General features: G+C 54.9%; 1 protein-coding gene across 3 annotated transcripts in view; it reads left to right on the top strand.

Moving 5' to 3' along the window:
• ABCC3 (ATP binding cassette subfamily C member 3) overlaps positions 1 to 13496 on the top strand; it is a 44413-nt gene that overhangs the window by 8449 nt on the left and 22468 nt on the right. For 2 of the 3 annotated variants that reach the window (XM_060082263.1, XM_060082265.1), the window contains exons 2-11: positions 4106 to 4282; positions 4646 to 4771; positions 4972 to 5109; positions 5944 to 6069; positions 6300 to 6361; positions 7076 to 7207; positions 8449 to 8640; positions 11722 to 11899; positions 11998 to 12159; positions 13033 to 13125. In XM_060082263.1, the coding sequence (XP_059938246.1) occupies positions 4106 to 4282; positions 4646 to 4771; positions 4972 to 5109; positions 5944 to 6069; positions 6300 to 6361; positions 7076 to 7207; positions 8449 to 8640; positions 11722 to 11899; positions 11998 to 12159; positions 13033 to 13125 (1386 nt within the window). Of the gene's footprint in view, positions 1 to 4105; positions 4283 to 4645; positions 4772 to 4971; positions 5110 to 5943; positions 6070 to 6299; positions 6362 to 7075; positions 7208 to 7569; positions 7649 to 8448; positions 8641 to 11721; positions 11900 to 11997; positions 12160 to 13032; positions 13126 to 13496 lie in introns of those variants that run through there. The other variant, XM_060082264.1, reaches the window with a different exon arrangement.

Below are 13496 nucleotides of genomic sequence, written 5' to 3'. Positions count from 1 at the left end.
TTTATAGGAAGGTCCCACATGGGCAAAATCACATGTTGTTGGAACTCAGAACAGTGTTCTCCTGGGATGAGGAGTGGCTTGGAGGGGGCACAACAGGGGCTTCTGGGGGTTGGCAATGTCCTGTTTCTTGATTCTACTTCTAGTTACACAGGCATGTTCAGTGTGTGAAAATTCACTGAGGTGTATACTTAAGCTGTGTGTACTTTTCTGTAAGTATACTATACTTGGCTAAGAAATGTTTGTTGGGTTTTCTTTGCGGTACGCGGGCCTCTCACTGCTGTGGCCTCTCCCGCTGCGGAGCACAGGCTCTGGACGCGCAGGCCCAGCGGCCATGGCTCATGGGCCCAGCCGCTCCGCAGCATGTGGGATCTTCCCAGACAGGGGCACGAACCCGTGTCCCCTGCATCGGCAGGCGGACTCTCAACCACTGCGCCACCAGGGAAGCCCAGAAATGTTTTAAAGAGGAAAACAATATGGGCCAGGGCATCTGTCTCCCCTCCCCTGGTACAGCCTGATCAGGCCTACAGAGTAACCCCACTCTGTGACCCAGTGCCCAGCCCAGGGCCATGTGCCCAGTGCTTAGCAAGAGTCTTCTTGTCCTTAGCTCGCATTGCTTGAGTGACTACTGAGTACAGGGCTCTAGAATTCAAGATGTACACAGTGCAACCTCTGCCCTCCAGGGTTGAGTGAAACGCCTCAAAGAAGCATGTCCCTGAACCTCATGCTCCCCAGGGGTAGGGACAAGTCTGTTCCGAGTGTGCCTCCCCCCCCAGCCTGGCTCATAGCAGGCCTTTATCAGAGCGTCATCAAGTGGAAGACATACTCCAGAAGGCAGCTCCATCATTAGGTGCTGACTTCAGAGCAGGAAGGGTGCTCAAGATGGGAGAGGTGGGTCCTAAGCCGGACCCACCACCCTTCCCTGTAGTTGTTGGGATCTTGACAAGTGGAAGAAATAGGGACCAGGCTGAGTGAAGGTGTGGGAGTGAGACTCTCAGAGCAGATTTAGAGTGAAGTGAGTTTGGCAGTGGGGACAGGAGCAGTGGGAAGGCAAGGAGGGGTGCTTGGACTTGGCTCCAGGGGCAGCAGGAGCCCCTGCAGGTCTGGGGCCATGAGGCAAGGGGCACAACGCTGCCTTGCAGGAATCTTGCAGCCATGGGCAGGTGCTTTGGAGGCAGAGGGCTGACTCAGATGGGATTAAAGAGTCAGGGTAGGCTGAGGAAAGGGAAGCAGGGTGTGCAGACCACTCCATGAAATATTTTCTTAAGATGGGATACTTCAGGCACATAGATAGTTTACTAGTTCACATAGATAGATAGATAGGTAGGTAGATAGTTCAAGGCCAGTTGTGGGACTTGAATGCCATGCTTAGACTTTGTCTTCTAGTCAATAGGAAGCCACTGAAGGTTTAGAGGCAGGGTATAAGATTATCCTTTTGTTTATTCATTTATTCAACAAATGTTTAATTTAAGTTATTTAAGCAAATTTTTGCTGAGCACCTACTATGTGCCGCTCACTGCTCTAGGTACTTAGGATACATCAATAAATGAAATAAGATTCTTTCCTTCAAGAAACACACATGCCAGCAGAAAGGGATGAGAGAAAACATAATAAATTTCTAAATTATGTAGCATGTTAGAAGGTGGTAGGTGTAGGGAAAAGAAAAAGCAGAGAAAGGTTAAGGGAGTGGATTGGGAATGCTGGGGGTAGGGTGCAAGTGAAATATTAAACAGGGTGGTCAGCCTAGGCCGCAATCAGAAAGAAAGACTTAAGGATGTCTAAGGGAGGAACGTTCCAGACAGAGCAGCCAGTGCAAAGACCCTGAGGCAGGAACATCCCTGTTACGTTCAGGAATAGCAATGAGGCCACTGGCTGGAGTGATGTAGGAGAGGCGGTGAGAGAGGTCACAGGTTGGCGGGAAGGGACGCTGTGGGGAGCCTTGTAGGCTCTTGGACGATGTGTAAAGTGGAGATGTCCAGTTGGCAGTTGGATTTAGAGTTGAGGATATGGAGAGTGGTGAGGTAGAGAGATAAACTTGGGAGTCATTGGCATGTAGGTGAGACTGGAAGAGATTGCCCTGGGGGTGAGTGCAAATGGAAAAGGAAGTGGAGAAGAGGAAAGGACTGAGCTCCGGGGCACTCTGAGGCCAAGCAGGGGAACCAGTAAGGAGACTTAGAAGGAAAGACCAGGGAGGAAGGGGAAGAGCAGGAGAGTGTGGGCGGGGATCTGGGCCCAGAGGGCGTGGAAGGGAAGAGACCAGAACCCCGTGGAAATTGCTCGGGAAGAGGTGGGGGCCTGGGCTAGGCTGATGGCTGAGGGGCCAGGTGGGAGGGGCCTGGTGGGAGGTGTTATCATCTCAGTGTTACCCTTGAAGAAACTAAGGCCCAGAGAGGTGAAGGTCACGCGTCTTGCCTAAGGTCACACAGGTATTGAAAGGCTAGAGCCAGTCGTAGTGAACAATATTTATATAGTCAAAAAAGTGTGAACTGTGAATATTTATTTAACAAAAGCCTGTTATGTTTCTACATGGAAGGCTGAGGAAGTTCAAGTGGAGAGAATGTAAGAGAGGTACAGCTTTAACTTCCAGAACAAAAGAAAATAGTGATTATCAAATAGTGGTAGATCATGTAACAATATCAAAAGCAAAAAACATAGAAGTAGCTTCCAGAGCAAGTTAGCATACGTGAACATACTTACCCCTGGAAAGTGGAACTAGGGGTGGGGAGTGGTGACGCAGGGTACCATTTTCTTTTCATGTACCTTTAGAATTATGTGCATGTTATGTGCATTATGTACATAACTTTGACAAAAATAAAAATGACAATTATTTAAACTGGCAGTTAGAAGGTAGAGGGTTCTATCTTCTGGTGTTAAGAGTTGTCTCTAGGTGGATGGGATTGTGGGTGAGGTTTGGGTTTTCTTTTTGGCTGCCTTGGGTCTTCGTGGCTGCGCGCAGGCTTTCTCTGGTTGCGGCGAGCAGGGGCTACTCTTAGTTGTGGTGCGCAGGCTTCTCATTGTGGTGGCTTCTCTAGTTGCAGAGCACGGGCTCTAGAGCGCAGGCTCAGTAGTTGTGGCGCATGGGCTTTGTTGCTCCGCAGTATGTGGGATCTTCCTGGACCAGGGATCGAACCTGTGTCCCCTGCATCGGCAGGCAGATTCTTAACCACTGCGCCACCAGGAAAGTCCCTTTTCTTTTTTAGTTGTTTATATTTTATGAGCTTTCTGTAAAGACAATCTAATACTTTGCAAGAAGGGAAAAAAAGATTAGTTCGTCGGTGGCCTTGGGGGAAACAATCTTAGTAAAATATGTGTTTGAATGTGTTCCCCCATCTCTTTCCAGAAAAGTTCTTAGGTGCAAAGACAAAAAGCAGTCTTGTCTGGACTCAGTGGTTCCCCAAGACACGAGACTGTCAGTGCTAGAACCAGGACAGTTCTATGCAAACTGGGGTGGTTGGTCACCCCAGCTTTGTGTACAAAGCTCTCTCCACATCCCCTTGCTCCTTTGAGCTCACACCCACTGAGGAGGTAGGTGGGGCAGGGATGGCCCCCCCATTTTAAAGGAGGGGCAACAAAAGCTCAGAGAGGCTCCCTATCCCTTCCCTGGGAGAGCCTGAGAGAGAAAGTGGGCTCTTCAACCATGTGCATATATTGCTTTGATAAAATTAAAAATTAATTTAAAATAAAAGAGCGGAAATCGAGAACGACAGAAAGCAGATCAGTGTTTGCCTGGGAGGGATGGACTGCAGAGGGGCACAGAGGACCTCGTGGAATGGTGGAGTATTCTAGATCTTTATTGTGGTAGCAGTTTTGCAGGTGTGTACAATTGTCACTCATAGGATGGTGCACTTCAAATGGGTGCAGTTTCTTGTGCTTAAATTAAACATCAGTTAGAGAGACAGAGAGAAAATATGAGGAAGTGGAGCGCCCTTAGCCTCCTGGAAGAGCTCACACTCGGGACAATGCCTGCTGGTTTGCACACTTAGACTTTCATATGCACACACCTTCTGACCCCCAGAGCGCGTGGAGCAGCTCTCTGGCCCAGCCCCCTCCCTGGAGCGTGAGCCCAGTGCTGCACAGGCTGCCCCTGAATTCTTCTCTTTGTCCCCAGGACTCCAATCTGTCCGTGCACACAGACAACCCGGACTTCACTCCCTGCTTCCAGAACTCCGTGCTGGCCTGGGTCCCCTGCATCTACCTGTGGGCCGCCCTGCCCTGCTACCTGTTCTACCTGCGGCACCGCCAACAGGGCTACATTGTTCTCTCTTGCCTCTCCAGGCTCAAGACGGTCAGGGGCTCAGGGCTCTCCTGCGGGTGGGACCAGGACCTAGGAGATTCTCCTTTTAATGGGTCCCTTTCCCCACCCTCAGTGACTGGTCTGGGCTCCCCAGCCTCACCCTTCCTGTGCTCAGGGCCATGGCAGCCTGCCAGCTGGGTCTGCAGCCTAATAAGATAATCTCTGCTCGGGGAAGTTCAATCAAGTTCTCCAGCAATGCTCTCCCCACCCTGGAGAAGCTTCTGGCCAGTGCCCAGCCCAGCCCTTGGGGGCAAACCTGGGCAGGTCTGCTGGTTTCAGGAGCAAAGGCTTCTCCCCAGCGGGGACCATCCCTTTCTTTGGGGACAGAGGCCCCAACGTGTGCCCTGTTCACAGGCCTTGGGCATCCTGCTGTGGTGTGTCTCCTGGATTGACCTCTTTTACTCCTTCCACGGCCTGGTCCACGGCTGGGCCCCTGCCCCCATCTTCTTTGTCACCCCCTTGGTGGTGGGGGTCACCATGGTCAGTGTGGGACCAGGGAATCTGGGTTGGGGAGGATCTCCAGTGGGTTGTGGGATTGTGATGGGGGAGCCATGGGCTCTGAGGAGAAGGCTGGACACCTTAGGAGTGGGTAACCCCAGAAACATTTGGCCATGTGGCATGGGGAGGAATGGAGGCAGATGTGTGTGCTCTGCCCAGCCTCCCCTGCCCTCCCTGCACAGCTGCTGGCCACCCTGCTGATCCAGTATGAGCGGCTGCAGGGGCTTCGGTCTTCGGGGGTCCTCATCATCTTCTGGTTCCTGTGTGTGGTCTGTGGCATCATCCCCTTCCGTTCCAAGATCCTTTCAGCTTTGGCACAGGTAAGCGGAAGAGAGGAACCTGCCAGGTCCACTGCTGTCTAGGGATTGTCCCCAGAGCTCAAGGTCACTGCTGGGTCCCAGGCTCCTCCATTCTGCCCCTCCCCAGTTCCCAGGACCTCCTCTGCTGTCCAGTCCTTTTTGTGTCATTCCCTACTTGTTGTATCTCTGCTGAGAAGCAGATTGGTGAGCGGGGTGAGGACCATTGTAACCCAGGGGAAAGCAGCAAGATGCGGTCATTGTTGGCTGTTCGTGGGAATGTAGCAGCCACCACCAAGTACGATGTCTGTTCAGTGAGCACAGGTGCGCAGCCATGAACGGCTCTGGCCTTCCTGGGATCCCGTTGTCTTGTTCTCCCCTTTTTTCCCACCTCCCTCAGTTCCTGGCCTTCCTCTTGATCTTCAGTGGTGGGTGGGGGTGGTAGGAACATGGGGACCAATCTAGTGTCTCCCTGTTTCTCCATCTCAAGAGGAGGCGGTCAAGAATCTTCGTAAGAGCTCAGGCTGGGAACAGCCCACTTGCTCTTTGTGATCTTGGGCAAATGCCTGAGCCACCTAGAGTCTCATTTCCTCGATTGCAGACTGAGTATCATAAGGTTTCCTGCCTGTTAGGGAGGGTTAGACAAGGTGATGTAGGTGAGCAGGGCAAGTCTCCACAGAACAGTGGACCCCCTATGACCTTTCCCGTCTCTCAGAAGCCTCTGGGCAGGGGGACCCAGGTACCCACTTTTGCTGACTTCTACCCCAGAGGGTTCTGGTGCCCCAAAGGACTCCTTGGGGCAAGGACTGCAGGCCCAGGGCTTCGCCAGCTCCGACGCTGCTCTCCGTTCTCCCCCAGGGCAAGGTCTCCGACCCCTTCCGCTTCACCACCTTCTACATCTACTTTGCCCTGGTACTCTCTGCCCTCATCCTCTCCTGCTTCAGGGAGAAGCCACCGTTTTTCTCCCCCGAGAATATCGACCCCGTGAGTCTTAATGGAGCTGGGTGGGAGTGGGGGTGCCACAGCCCTCCCCTCAGCCCAGCCCTCACCAGCATCCACCATCCCTTCCAGTTCATTCCGTCTTCATGTCACCTCCACAGTGTGCAAACTGGGGCTTGGAGCCGGAAGGAACGGGGCACCCTCCTCCCTCTGCTCTGCCTTGAGAGGGTGGTGTGCACTCCTGATTCCCCCTGCCCCACTCTTGCACCTTCTAGAACCCCTGCCCTGAGGCCGGAGCTGGCTTCCTCTCCCGCCTGTCTTTCTGGTGGTTTACAAAGTGAGTTGGTTCTTCCCCAAGCCTGGGGCCCCGGGGAAGGGGGACTGGGGACGGATAGTTGGGGGATGAGAAAGAGGCAGGGGAGCAGGCCAGGAGTTCAGGGGCCTGAGGAGCTGTGAACCCCAGTGGGCGTGGGGCAGGCGAGGGTGGGGAAACCTGTCTGTTTGGGCTGGGGGCTGAGTACAGAGGCCGGTCCTGGCCCAGTTCTGATCCCAGTTCTGATCCCAGGGCACAAGCCAGACCTGTGTCTGGCAGGCCGTGGGGACAGGCCTAGGGTCCTAGAAGGAGATCATAATTAGTTCCCTGCTCTTTGGTCAGGGATAAGCTTGCAGCTCTCATTCCTTGGGCGCCCCTCAGAGCAGCTAGAGCAGGACAATTGTGTCTGTGACCTGGGTGACAGCCCATCAACCATATTGTACTGAGGAGGCTCCTCGGGCTGGGGCTCCATCCAGCAGGGCTTGTCATCCCCCAGGGCTGCGGCCAGCATGGATTTTGTCATCAGTGCCCAGGAGTCAATGGGGCATCTGGGAAGGAGTGAGAAAGGTCTGGAAGTAGGAACTTGGGGTGGGAGGCAGTGACCTCCATCCTGCTCACTGTGGGCAGAAAGGAACACGTTCCTTGGCCACAGCTCCCTAGGGACACCCTCCTCTCTGGAGACCCTCGTCCCCAAGCTGCTAAACTCTGACCCAGGGTGGTGCTGCCTGTCCACTCCAGGTTGGCCATCCTCGGCTACCGGCGGCCCTTGGAGGAGTGCGACCTCTGGTGCCTGAACAAGGAGGACTGCTCCCACATGGTGGTGCAGAGGCTGCTGGAGGAGAGGAAAAAGCAGCAAGAGCAGGCAGCGCGGTGAGGCCCCCCTCCTCCCCGGTCCCCGCGCCCGCCCACCCCCACCCCTTCGTACTGCCCAGGTCTCCTGCAGGTGAGGCTGGTAGAGCCAGGAGATCACATGGCTGGGCGTGGGGAGGAGAGCAGGTGCAGGTGGTCCTGGGGTGGGCAGCTCCGGCCTGGGTCAGCTCTCCCGGCGCTGTTGATGCTGGAGAATGGCTGACACTTTCGTAGCACTTACTCTATCCCAGGCATCGTCCTTATCGTGCAGCCTAACGCGGTTAATCTCCGACAGCTACTGTGCAGGTTCTATTGCCTTTGTGTTCCAGATGAGGTCACTGAGGCACAGAGGTTTGATGATGCACCCAAGGTCCCCTAGTTGGTCGTGGCAAAGCCAGAATCCACACCCAGCCATCTGGCCCCACAGCACTCACCACTGCCCTGCCCTGCCTGACTTGAAGGGTAGATTCCAGGGACTTCCCTCAGGAGGGGAAGGGGCCGGGGGAGGAAGGTGGAGGCCAGCGCCCCCTCTCAATCCTGCTTCCTGCGTGGAGGCAGGGGCTAGAAGAGATGACCCTGTGGCTAAGGGCCTGCCCACTGGCAGCCTGTCTCTGGCCGACTCCCCAGCCAAGACAGCTGAGGCTCTGAGCCCTCCTTCTTCACCCATGTCCTCCCCCCCACCCCCCAGGACCGAAACCCCTTCCACCCACAACCTGGGGCCCAGAAATCCCATGCCGGTTCCTCCTGAGCCTCTGATGGCCGACTGGCTGCGAAGGAACCAGGGACATGGACTTGGTCAGCAGTATCTTGGGCTCATGGCTTGGAGCTTCTGGAAGACCTAATGGCCCCCAGGCTGCCTGCTGCACCCCCTCTCGGTCCCTCCATGCCACCTCCATTCCCTCCCTGCTCAGCTTGCCAGTGACTAGGCCACTAGCCAGCCCTGCCCATGTCTCCCTTCTTGTCAACATCCTCCCTGGAGCCAACCCTGGGGCGGGGTGGGGGGGGGCATGGAGAGGGCCCCAGGTTGGGAATTGCTGGGTGTATAGTCCTTGAGGAGCAGTTAAGGCACCCCTTCATATATCCTCTAGCACCTGAAGACACTTGGGGATTCTCAGCTGGAAAGTCTCATCGTCCTTCCCCCTCCCAGTTCTGAGAGCCAAGGAAGCAGGCCTCCTACCTGGTCCTCACCAGCCCCGGTGGCCCTTGGCTTCACGGGGCCCATGTGCCCATTCCTACCCACTGTTCCTTCCTCCCCGGACCAGACACCAGGCTGCGGAGGCTTCTGGGAAGAGACTGTCCAGTGAGGGTGAGGTGCTGCTGGGGGGCCGGCCCCAGGCCCGGGAGCCCACCTTCCTGCGGGCCCTGATGGCCACCTTTGGCTCCAGCCTCCTGCTCAGCATGTGCTTCAAGCTGATCCAGGACCTGCTGTCCTTCATCAACCCACAGCTGCTGAGGTATCTCTCCCTGCTCCCTCCCACGCAGCCCTTCCCAGGGCAAGGGGCTGGCCGGCTGGCCAGGCCTCGGGGACAATGGGTAGAGAAAAGAGCCCCAGGCCAGGAACTGAAGGGTCTCTCCCCACTTTCTGTGTGACCTTTGGCAAGTGGCAGAACCTCTGCACCTCATTTCCCTATTCACACCCAACTTATCTGGACTAAGTACAGCTGCCAGGTACCCTGCTGTATACGTTAACATACATTCTCTCTTTACATCCTCCTGACAGTCCTACAGAGAGGCGCCCTTTTCCCGTTTTACAAACAAGGAAGCAGAAAAACGAAAAGCAATCCAAAAAAATGAGGAAATGGGAACTCAGAGAGGTGAAGTGACTTGGCCAAGGGTGCACAGCTGGGAAAGATGGATTTGAGTCCAGGGCTCTGAACTCCATCTACGGTGCTCCTTCCAGATGATAGGCTCCGCCATCTATCACATGAGTGGCTTGGGCTAGAAAGAGCTCTCAAATGAGGGGATGGGAAGGGGCTAGCAGCTGAGCCCTCAGTCCCTCAGACCCTCCAAGCATACATCTGTGCATCCATTCGTTCAGTGAACATATTTTGAGCCCCCAGCGTCCCAGAATGGTGTCAGACACTAGGTATACAAAGATAACTAAGATATGGTCTTAAAGTCTGTGGGAGAAACCAATGTGTAAATCTATTAGAGCACAGTGTGGGCGGAGGTGTACTTAGGTGTCTGAAAAACCCCCAGAGGAGCAAGGAAGCCAGCCTGGGAAGGGGCAGGGTACACTTGCCAGCCAGAGAGGTTATCAAATTTGGAAGGACAGGCAGCTTGCTAACTAGGTGAGGAAGGAGGGGAAGGTACAAAGTCACAAAGTCACATGACTCAGGAACTCCAGGTACTTCTGAATGGTGGTGTGTGTGGGGGGTGACCAAAGGTAGGGGCAGGACAACAAAGGGAGGGAGGGAGGGCTAAGGAAATCCTTGAAAGATTTGAAGCCAGGGAGGGGTGTCTGGTTTGCGTTCTGGAAGGATCCCCTGCCAGTAGTGTGGGGGAGGTAGGTCACGGTGGCCCCGTGGAAGTGGGCCACCCAGGCCCAAGGAAAGTCCAGGTCAGGGATGAGGCAGGATTCAGGAGCTACGCTCTGGAAATGGGTGTTGGTGCCAGGGAAAGGGAGGGGAAAAGGGGACCTGGGTTCTGGCCTGGGTAGCTGGAGGATGACGGGTCTTTCGCTGAGATGGTGAACTCAGCAGGAAGAGAGGCCTGGGCCCTGGGCAAGGTGGCGAGGGGCATCTGGGCCATTCTGGGCCTGAGTTGCTGGAGATTCCCAGCTAGCTGGAGATCACATTTCCGGAGGCATCGGGTGGAAGCCCAGGGTCCCATATACGTGGCTAACCTCTCCCAGAGAGCCCGTGCAGAGGCCCCAGACAGAGCCCCAGGACATTCTGACAGGTGTGGGTGAGCAGAAGACTAGTGTGCAGGGGACGAAGTGGGCAAAAGAACCCAGGTTGTGGAGCAGGGCACAGAGCCCCCTTCCGGGGGAGGGCGTGGCCTCCAGTGAAGCAAGTTGACCAGTAAAATAGAACCTGAGGAAGGCAACGTGGAGGTTGTTGGTGACTTTGCCAAGAACAGAGGCTGCGACCCAGGGGAAGGGCCTGAGAATAGGGTTTCGGCAGTGGAGACGGGGCCAGTGGAGGTCTAGAAGCTTCCTTTAAAGGTTCTTAGGTTTTCTAGGGTAACAGAGTACCACAGACTGGGTGGCTGAAAACAGAAATGTATTCTTTCGCAGTTCTGGAAGCCAGAGGTCTGAAATCAAAGTGTCGGTGGGTAGGTTCCTTCTAGAGGCTCTGAGTGAGAATCTGTTCCATGCCTCCCAGGTTTTGGTGGTGCTGGCAGTCCTTGGCGTTCCTAGGCTTAGAGACTCATCGCTCCAAGCTCTGCCTCCATCTTTGCATGGCATCCTCCTGTGTGTGTGTGTCTGTCTGTCTGTCTGTCTGCATCTGTGTCTCTGTGTGCAAATCTCCCTCTCTTTTGTCTTATAAAGACGCCACTCACTGGGTTATGGGTCACCCTACTCCAATGTGACCTTATCTTAACTTGATCACATCTGCAAAGACCCTGTTTCCAAATAAGGTCACATGCACAGGTACCAGGGGTTATGACTTGAAATGTCTTTTGGGGAGTTACACCCAACCCACAGCAGAAGAAGCCTGGCCATGACCATGGAGGTTGCTCCACGGGGTCAAGGGGAGGTTTGTCCTAACATGGAGGAGACTTGGTCATGTCAGTCGGCCAAGGCACAGAGCTGCCAGTGGAGAGGAGGATACTGAAGACCAGGAGAAAGGGGGCCAACGACGAAACGTGTTCCTGAGGAAGCAGGTGGGATCCAGGGCTTGGGGGGCAGGACCCGGCATGGAAAGTTGAAAGGACGCCTCCTGTCCTGAGGCAGAACAAAAGGAAGAGAGCAAGTGTTTGCCGGGAAGTTTGTAGTTGGCAGGCAGTTCTCAATGGGAAGATGTACGTGGGCAGCTGCTGAGAGAGGTGGGGAGTGAGGACAGGTGAGAGGATAAAGGGTGAAAAGGACTGCGGGAGAGGAAGTAGATGAGGGCCCCGGAGAAGGTCACTGGGCAGCGTTGGAGGCCGCTGATACTGAAGAGGATGGATTTGAGGGGCGAGAGTCTGTGTGGTCACGCAGTGGACTTCAGAGCCCTCGGCAGCCCAGAAGAAGGTTCAGGAAAGTGTAATCAATGGACATGTTGCACTGCTTCCTGCCATATTGTCCAAGGAGGCAAGAAAGGCAGGCTGGTGAGGCAGGTGGCCGGAGCGTGGTAAAGGGGTGGGTGGCAGGGGGCCATGGTAGGTCGGAGAGGAGGTGGAGGCAGAAAGGAGTGAGGATGGGGGCGTTGAGGCAGCTCTGTGCCCAGTGCCCCTGGTCGGGGTGGGGCTGTGCAGGGCCAGCAGCCTCCACCTGAGAGGTTTCAGAGGCAGGGGCGGGGTGGAGGCTGAGGGGAAAGGGGAGGGCGACCGTAGAGGGGGCAGGCCGGGGGAGCCCTGCCCACCCTCATGCCTCTCTCCCCACCTTCCAGCGTCCTGATCAGATTTATTTCAAACCCCACGGCCCCCCGCTGGTGGGGCTTTCTGGTGGCCGGGCTGATGTTCGTGTGCTCCGTGATGCAGACTCTGATCTTACACCAGTATTACCACTGCATCTTTGTGATGGGGTTGAGGGTTCGCACGGGCATCATAGGTGTCATCTATAGGAAGGTCAGCTGGAGCAGGGCATGGGGGGCTGGGGAGGCCAGCCCTGGGGAGCTTTGGAGAGACTCGTGGGCCCAGCCCATCACCCTGCTGTCCACCTGCAGGCTCTGGTCATCACCAATGCAGTCAAACGTCAGTCCACTGTGGGAGAAATTGTTAACCTCATGTCAGTGGACGCCCAGCGCTTCATGGATGTTGTCCCCTTCATCAACCTGCTGTGGTCAGCACCCCTGCAGATGATCCTGGCAGTGTACTTCCTCTGGCAGGTGACTCTTCTTTTTTTTTTTTTAAAAATAAATTTATTTATTTATTTATTTGGCTCTGGTCTTCGTTGCTGCGCGCGGGCTTTCTCTAGTTGCAGCGAACGGGAGCTACTCTTCCTTGCAGTGCGCGGGCTTCTCATTGTGGTGGCTTCTCTTGTTGCGGAGCACGGGCTCTCAGCGCACGGGCTTCAGTAGTTGTGGCTCACAGACTCAGTAGTTGTGGCTTTCAGGCTCTAGGCTGCAGGCTTAGTAGTTGTGGCTCATGAGCTTAGTTGCTCCACGGCATGTGGGAATCCTCCTGGACCAGGGCTCGAACCCGTGTCCCCTGCATTGGCAGGCAGATTCTTAACCACTGTGCCGCCAGGGAAGTCCTGGCAGGTGACTCTTGAGCCCTGATCTCTGCCCCCTTCCTCTGACCTTCTCCTTCCTTCAGATGGGACAAGAGAGGGTTATTCTGGGTCAGCAGAGGGGTGGGGGACAGGACCGTGAGGATGCTGGTGTCTGCAATCAAGTCTTTCTAGCCTGTGTGATAATCCTTCTCACAGAACCCAGGGGAGGGAAGAGGGACTTGGAGGCAAGGTAGGTATGACTCTGACTGCCATTGCCTGTCTGTATTTGCCTTCTTGTGTGTCTGGACACCCTTCTACGTCTGCCTGTTTGTCCCTATTTCTTGTCATTATCTGATGGCCGGCTGTTTTTGCACATGTTTTCCTCGTGTTGGCTTTATCTGTGTGTCTGCTCTTTGCCGTCCATCCCTTTGGCTGACCACCATCTTCTGCTTCTTGCCCTTCCCTGCATTTCGGGTCAATAGGCCTCTGTCTGTTGGGTTCTGTCTATATACTCTGTCTGTCTAGTCTATCTATTGTGCCTCCTCAGAACCTGGGTCCCTCTGTCCTGGCTGGAGTCGCTCTCATGGTCTTGCTGATCCCGCTCAATGGAGCCGTGGCTGTGAAAATGCGTGCGTTCCAGGTGGGTGCTAGCAACTGCTTCTGCCTGGAGCCTCGGCCAGGTACCTGGCGGAGGGCAGTCACTAACCTGGGCCTTACCAACTACCTTGATCACTGAGTACGGATGGCTCCAAGCCACTTTCACGAACCTTAGCTTACTCTAGCCCCCATCCCTGAGAGGGTTTTAAAAACATTCTCATTTTGCAGCTGAGGAACCAAGGCCAAGAGAGGTTATAGCACATCCAGAGTCAGGCAGAGCTGGGATTCAAACTCGCCTCTTCTGGTCTAATGAGAGTTTCTCCACCACACTGTAATGAGTGTAAACAGCCAGTCATTCAGTCCTTTATTTGCAAACATTTACTGATGTCTTCCCTAGCTTCCCACTGTACATAG

Source organism: Mesoplodon densirostris, chromosome 18, assembly GCF_025265405.1.
Source record: "Mesoplodon densirostris isolate mMesDen1 chromosome 18, mMesDen1 primary haplotype, whole genome shotgun sequence".
In the NCBI taxonomy this organism is placed as follows: Eukaryota; Metazoa; Chordata; class Mammalia; order Artiodactyla; family Ziphiidae; genus Mesoplodon; species Mesoplodon densirostris.
The sequence above is the reverse complement of the archived record's forward strand: the minus strand, read 5'-3'. Positions and strand labels throughout refer to the sequence as shown.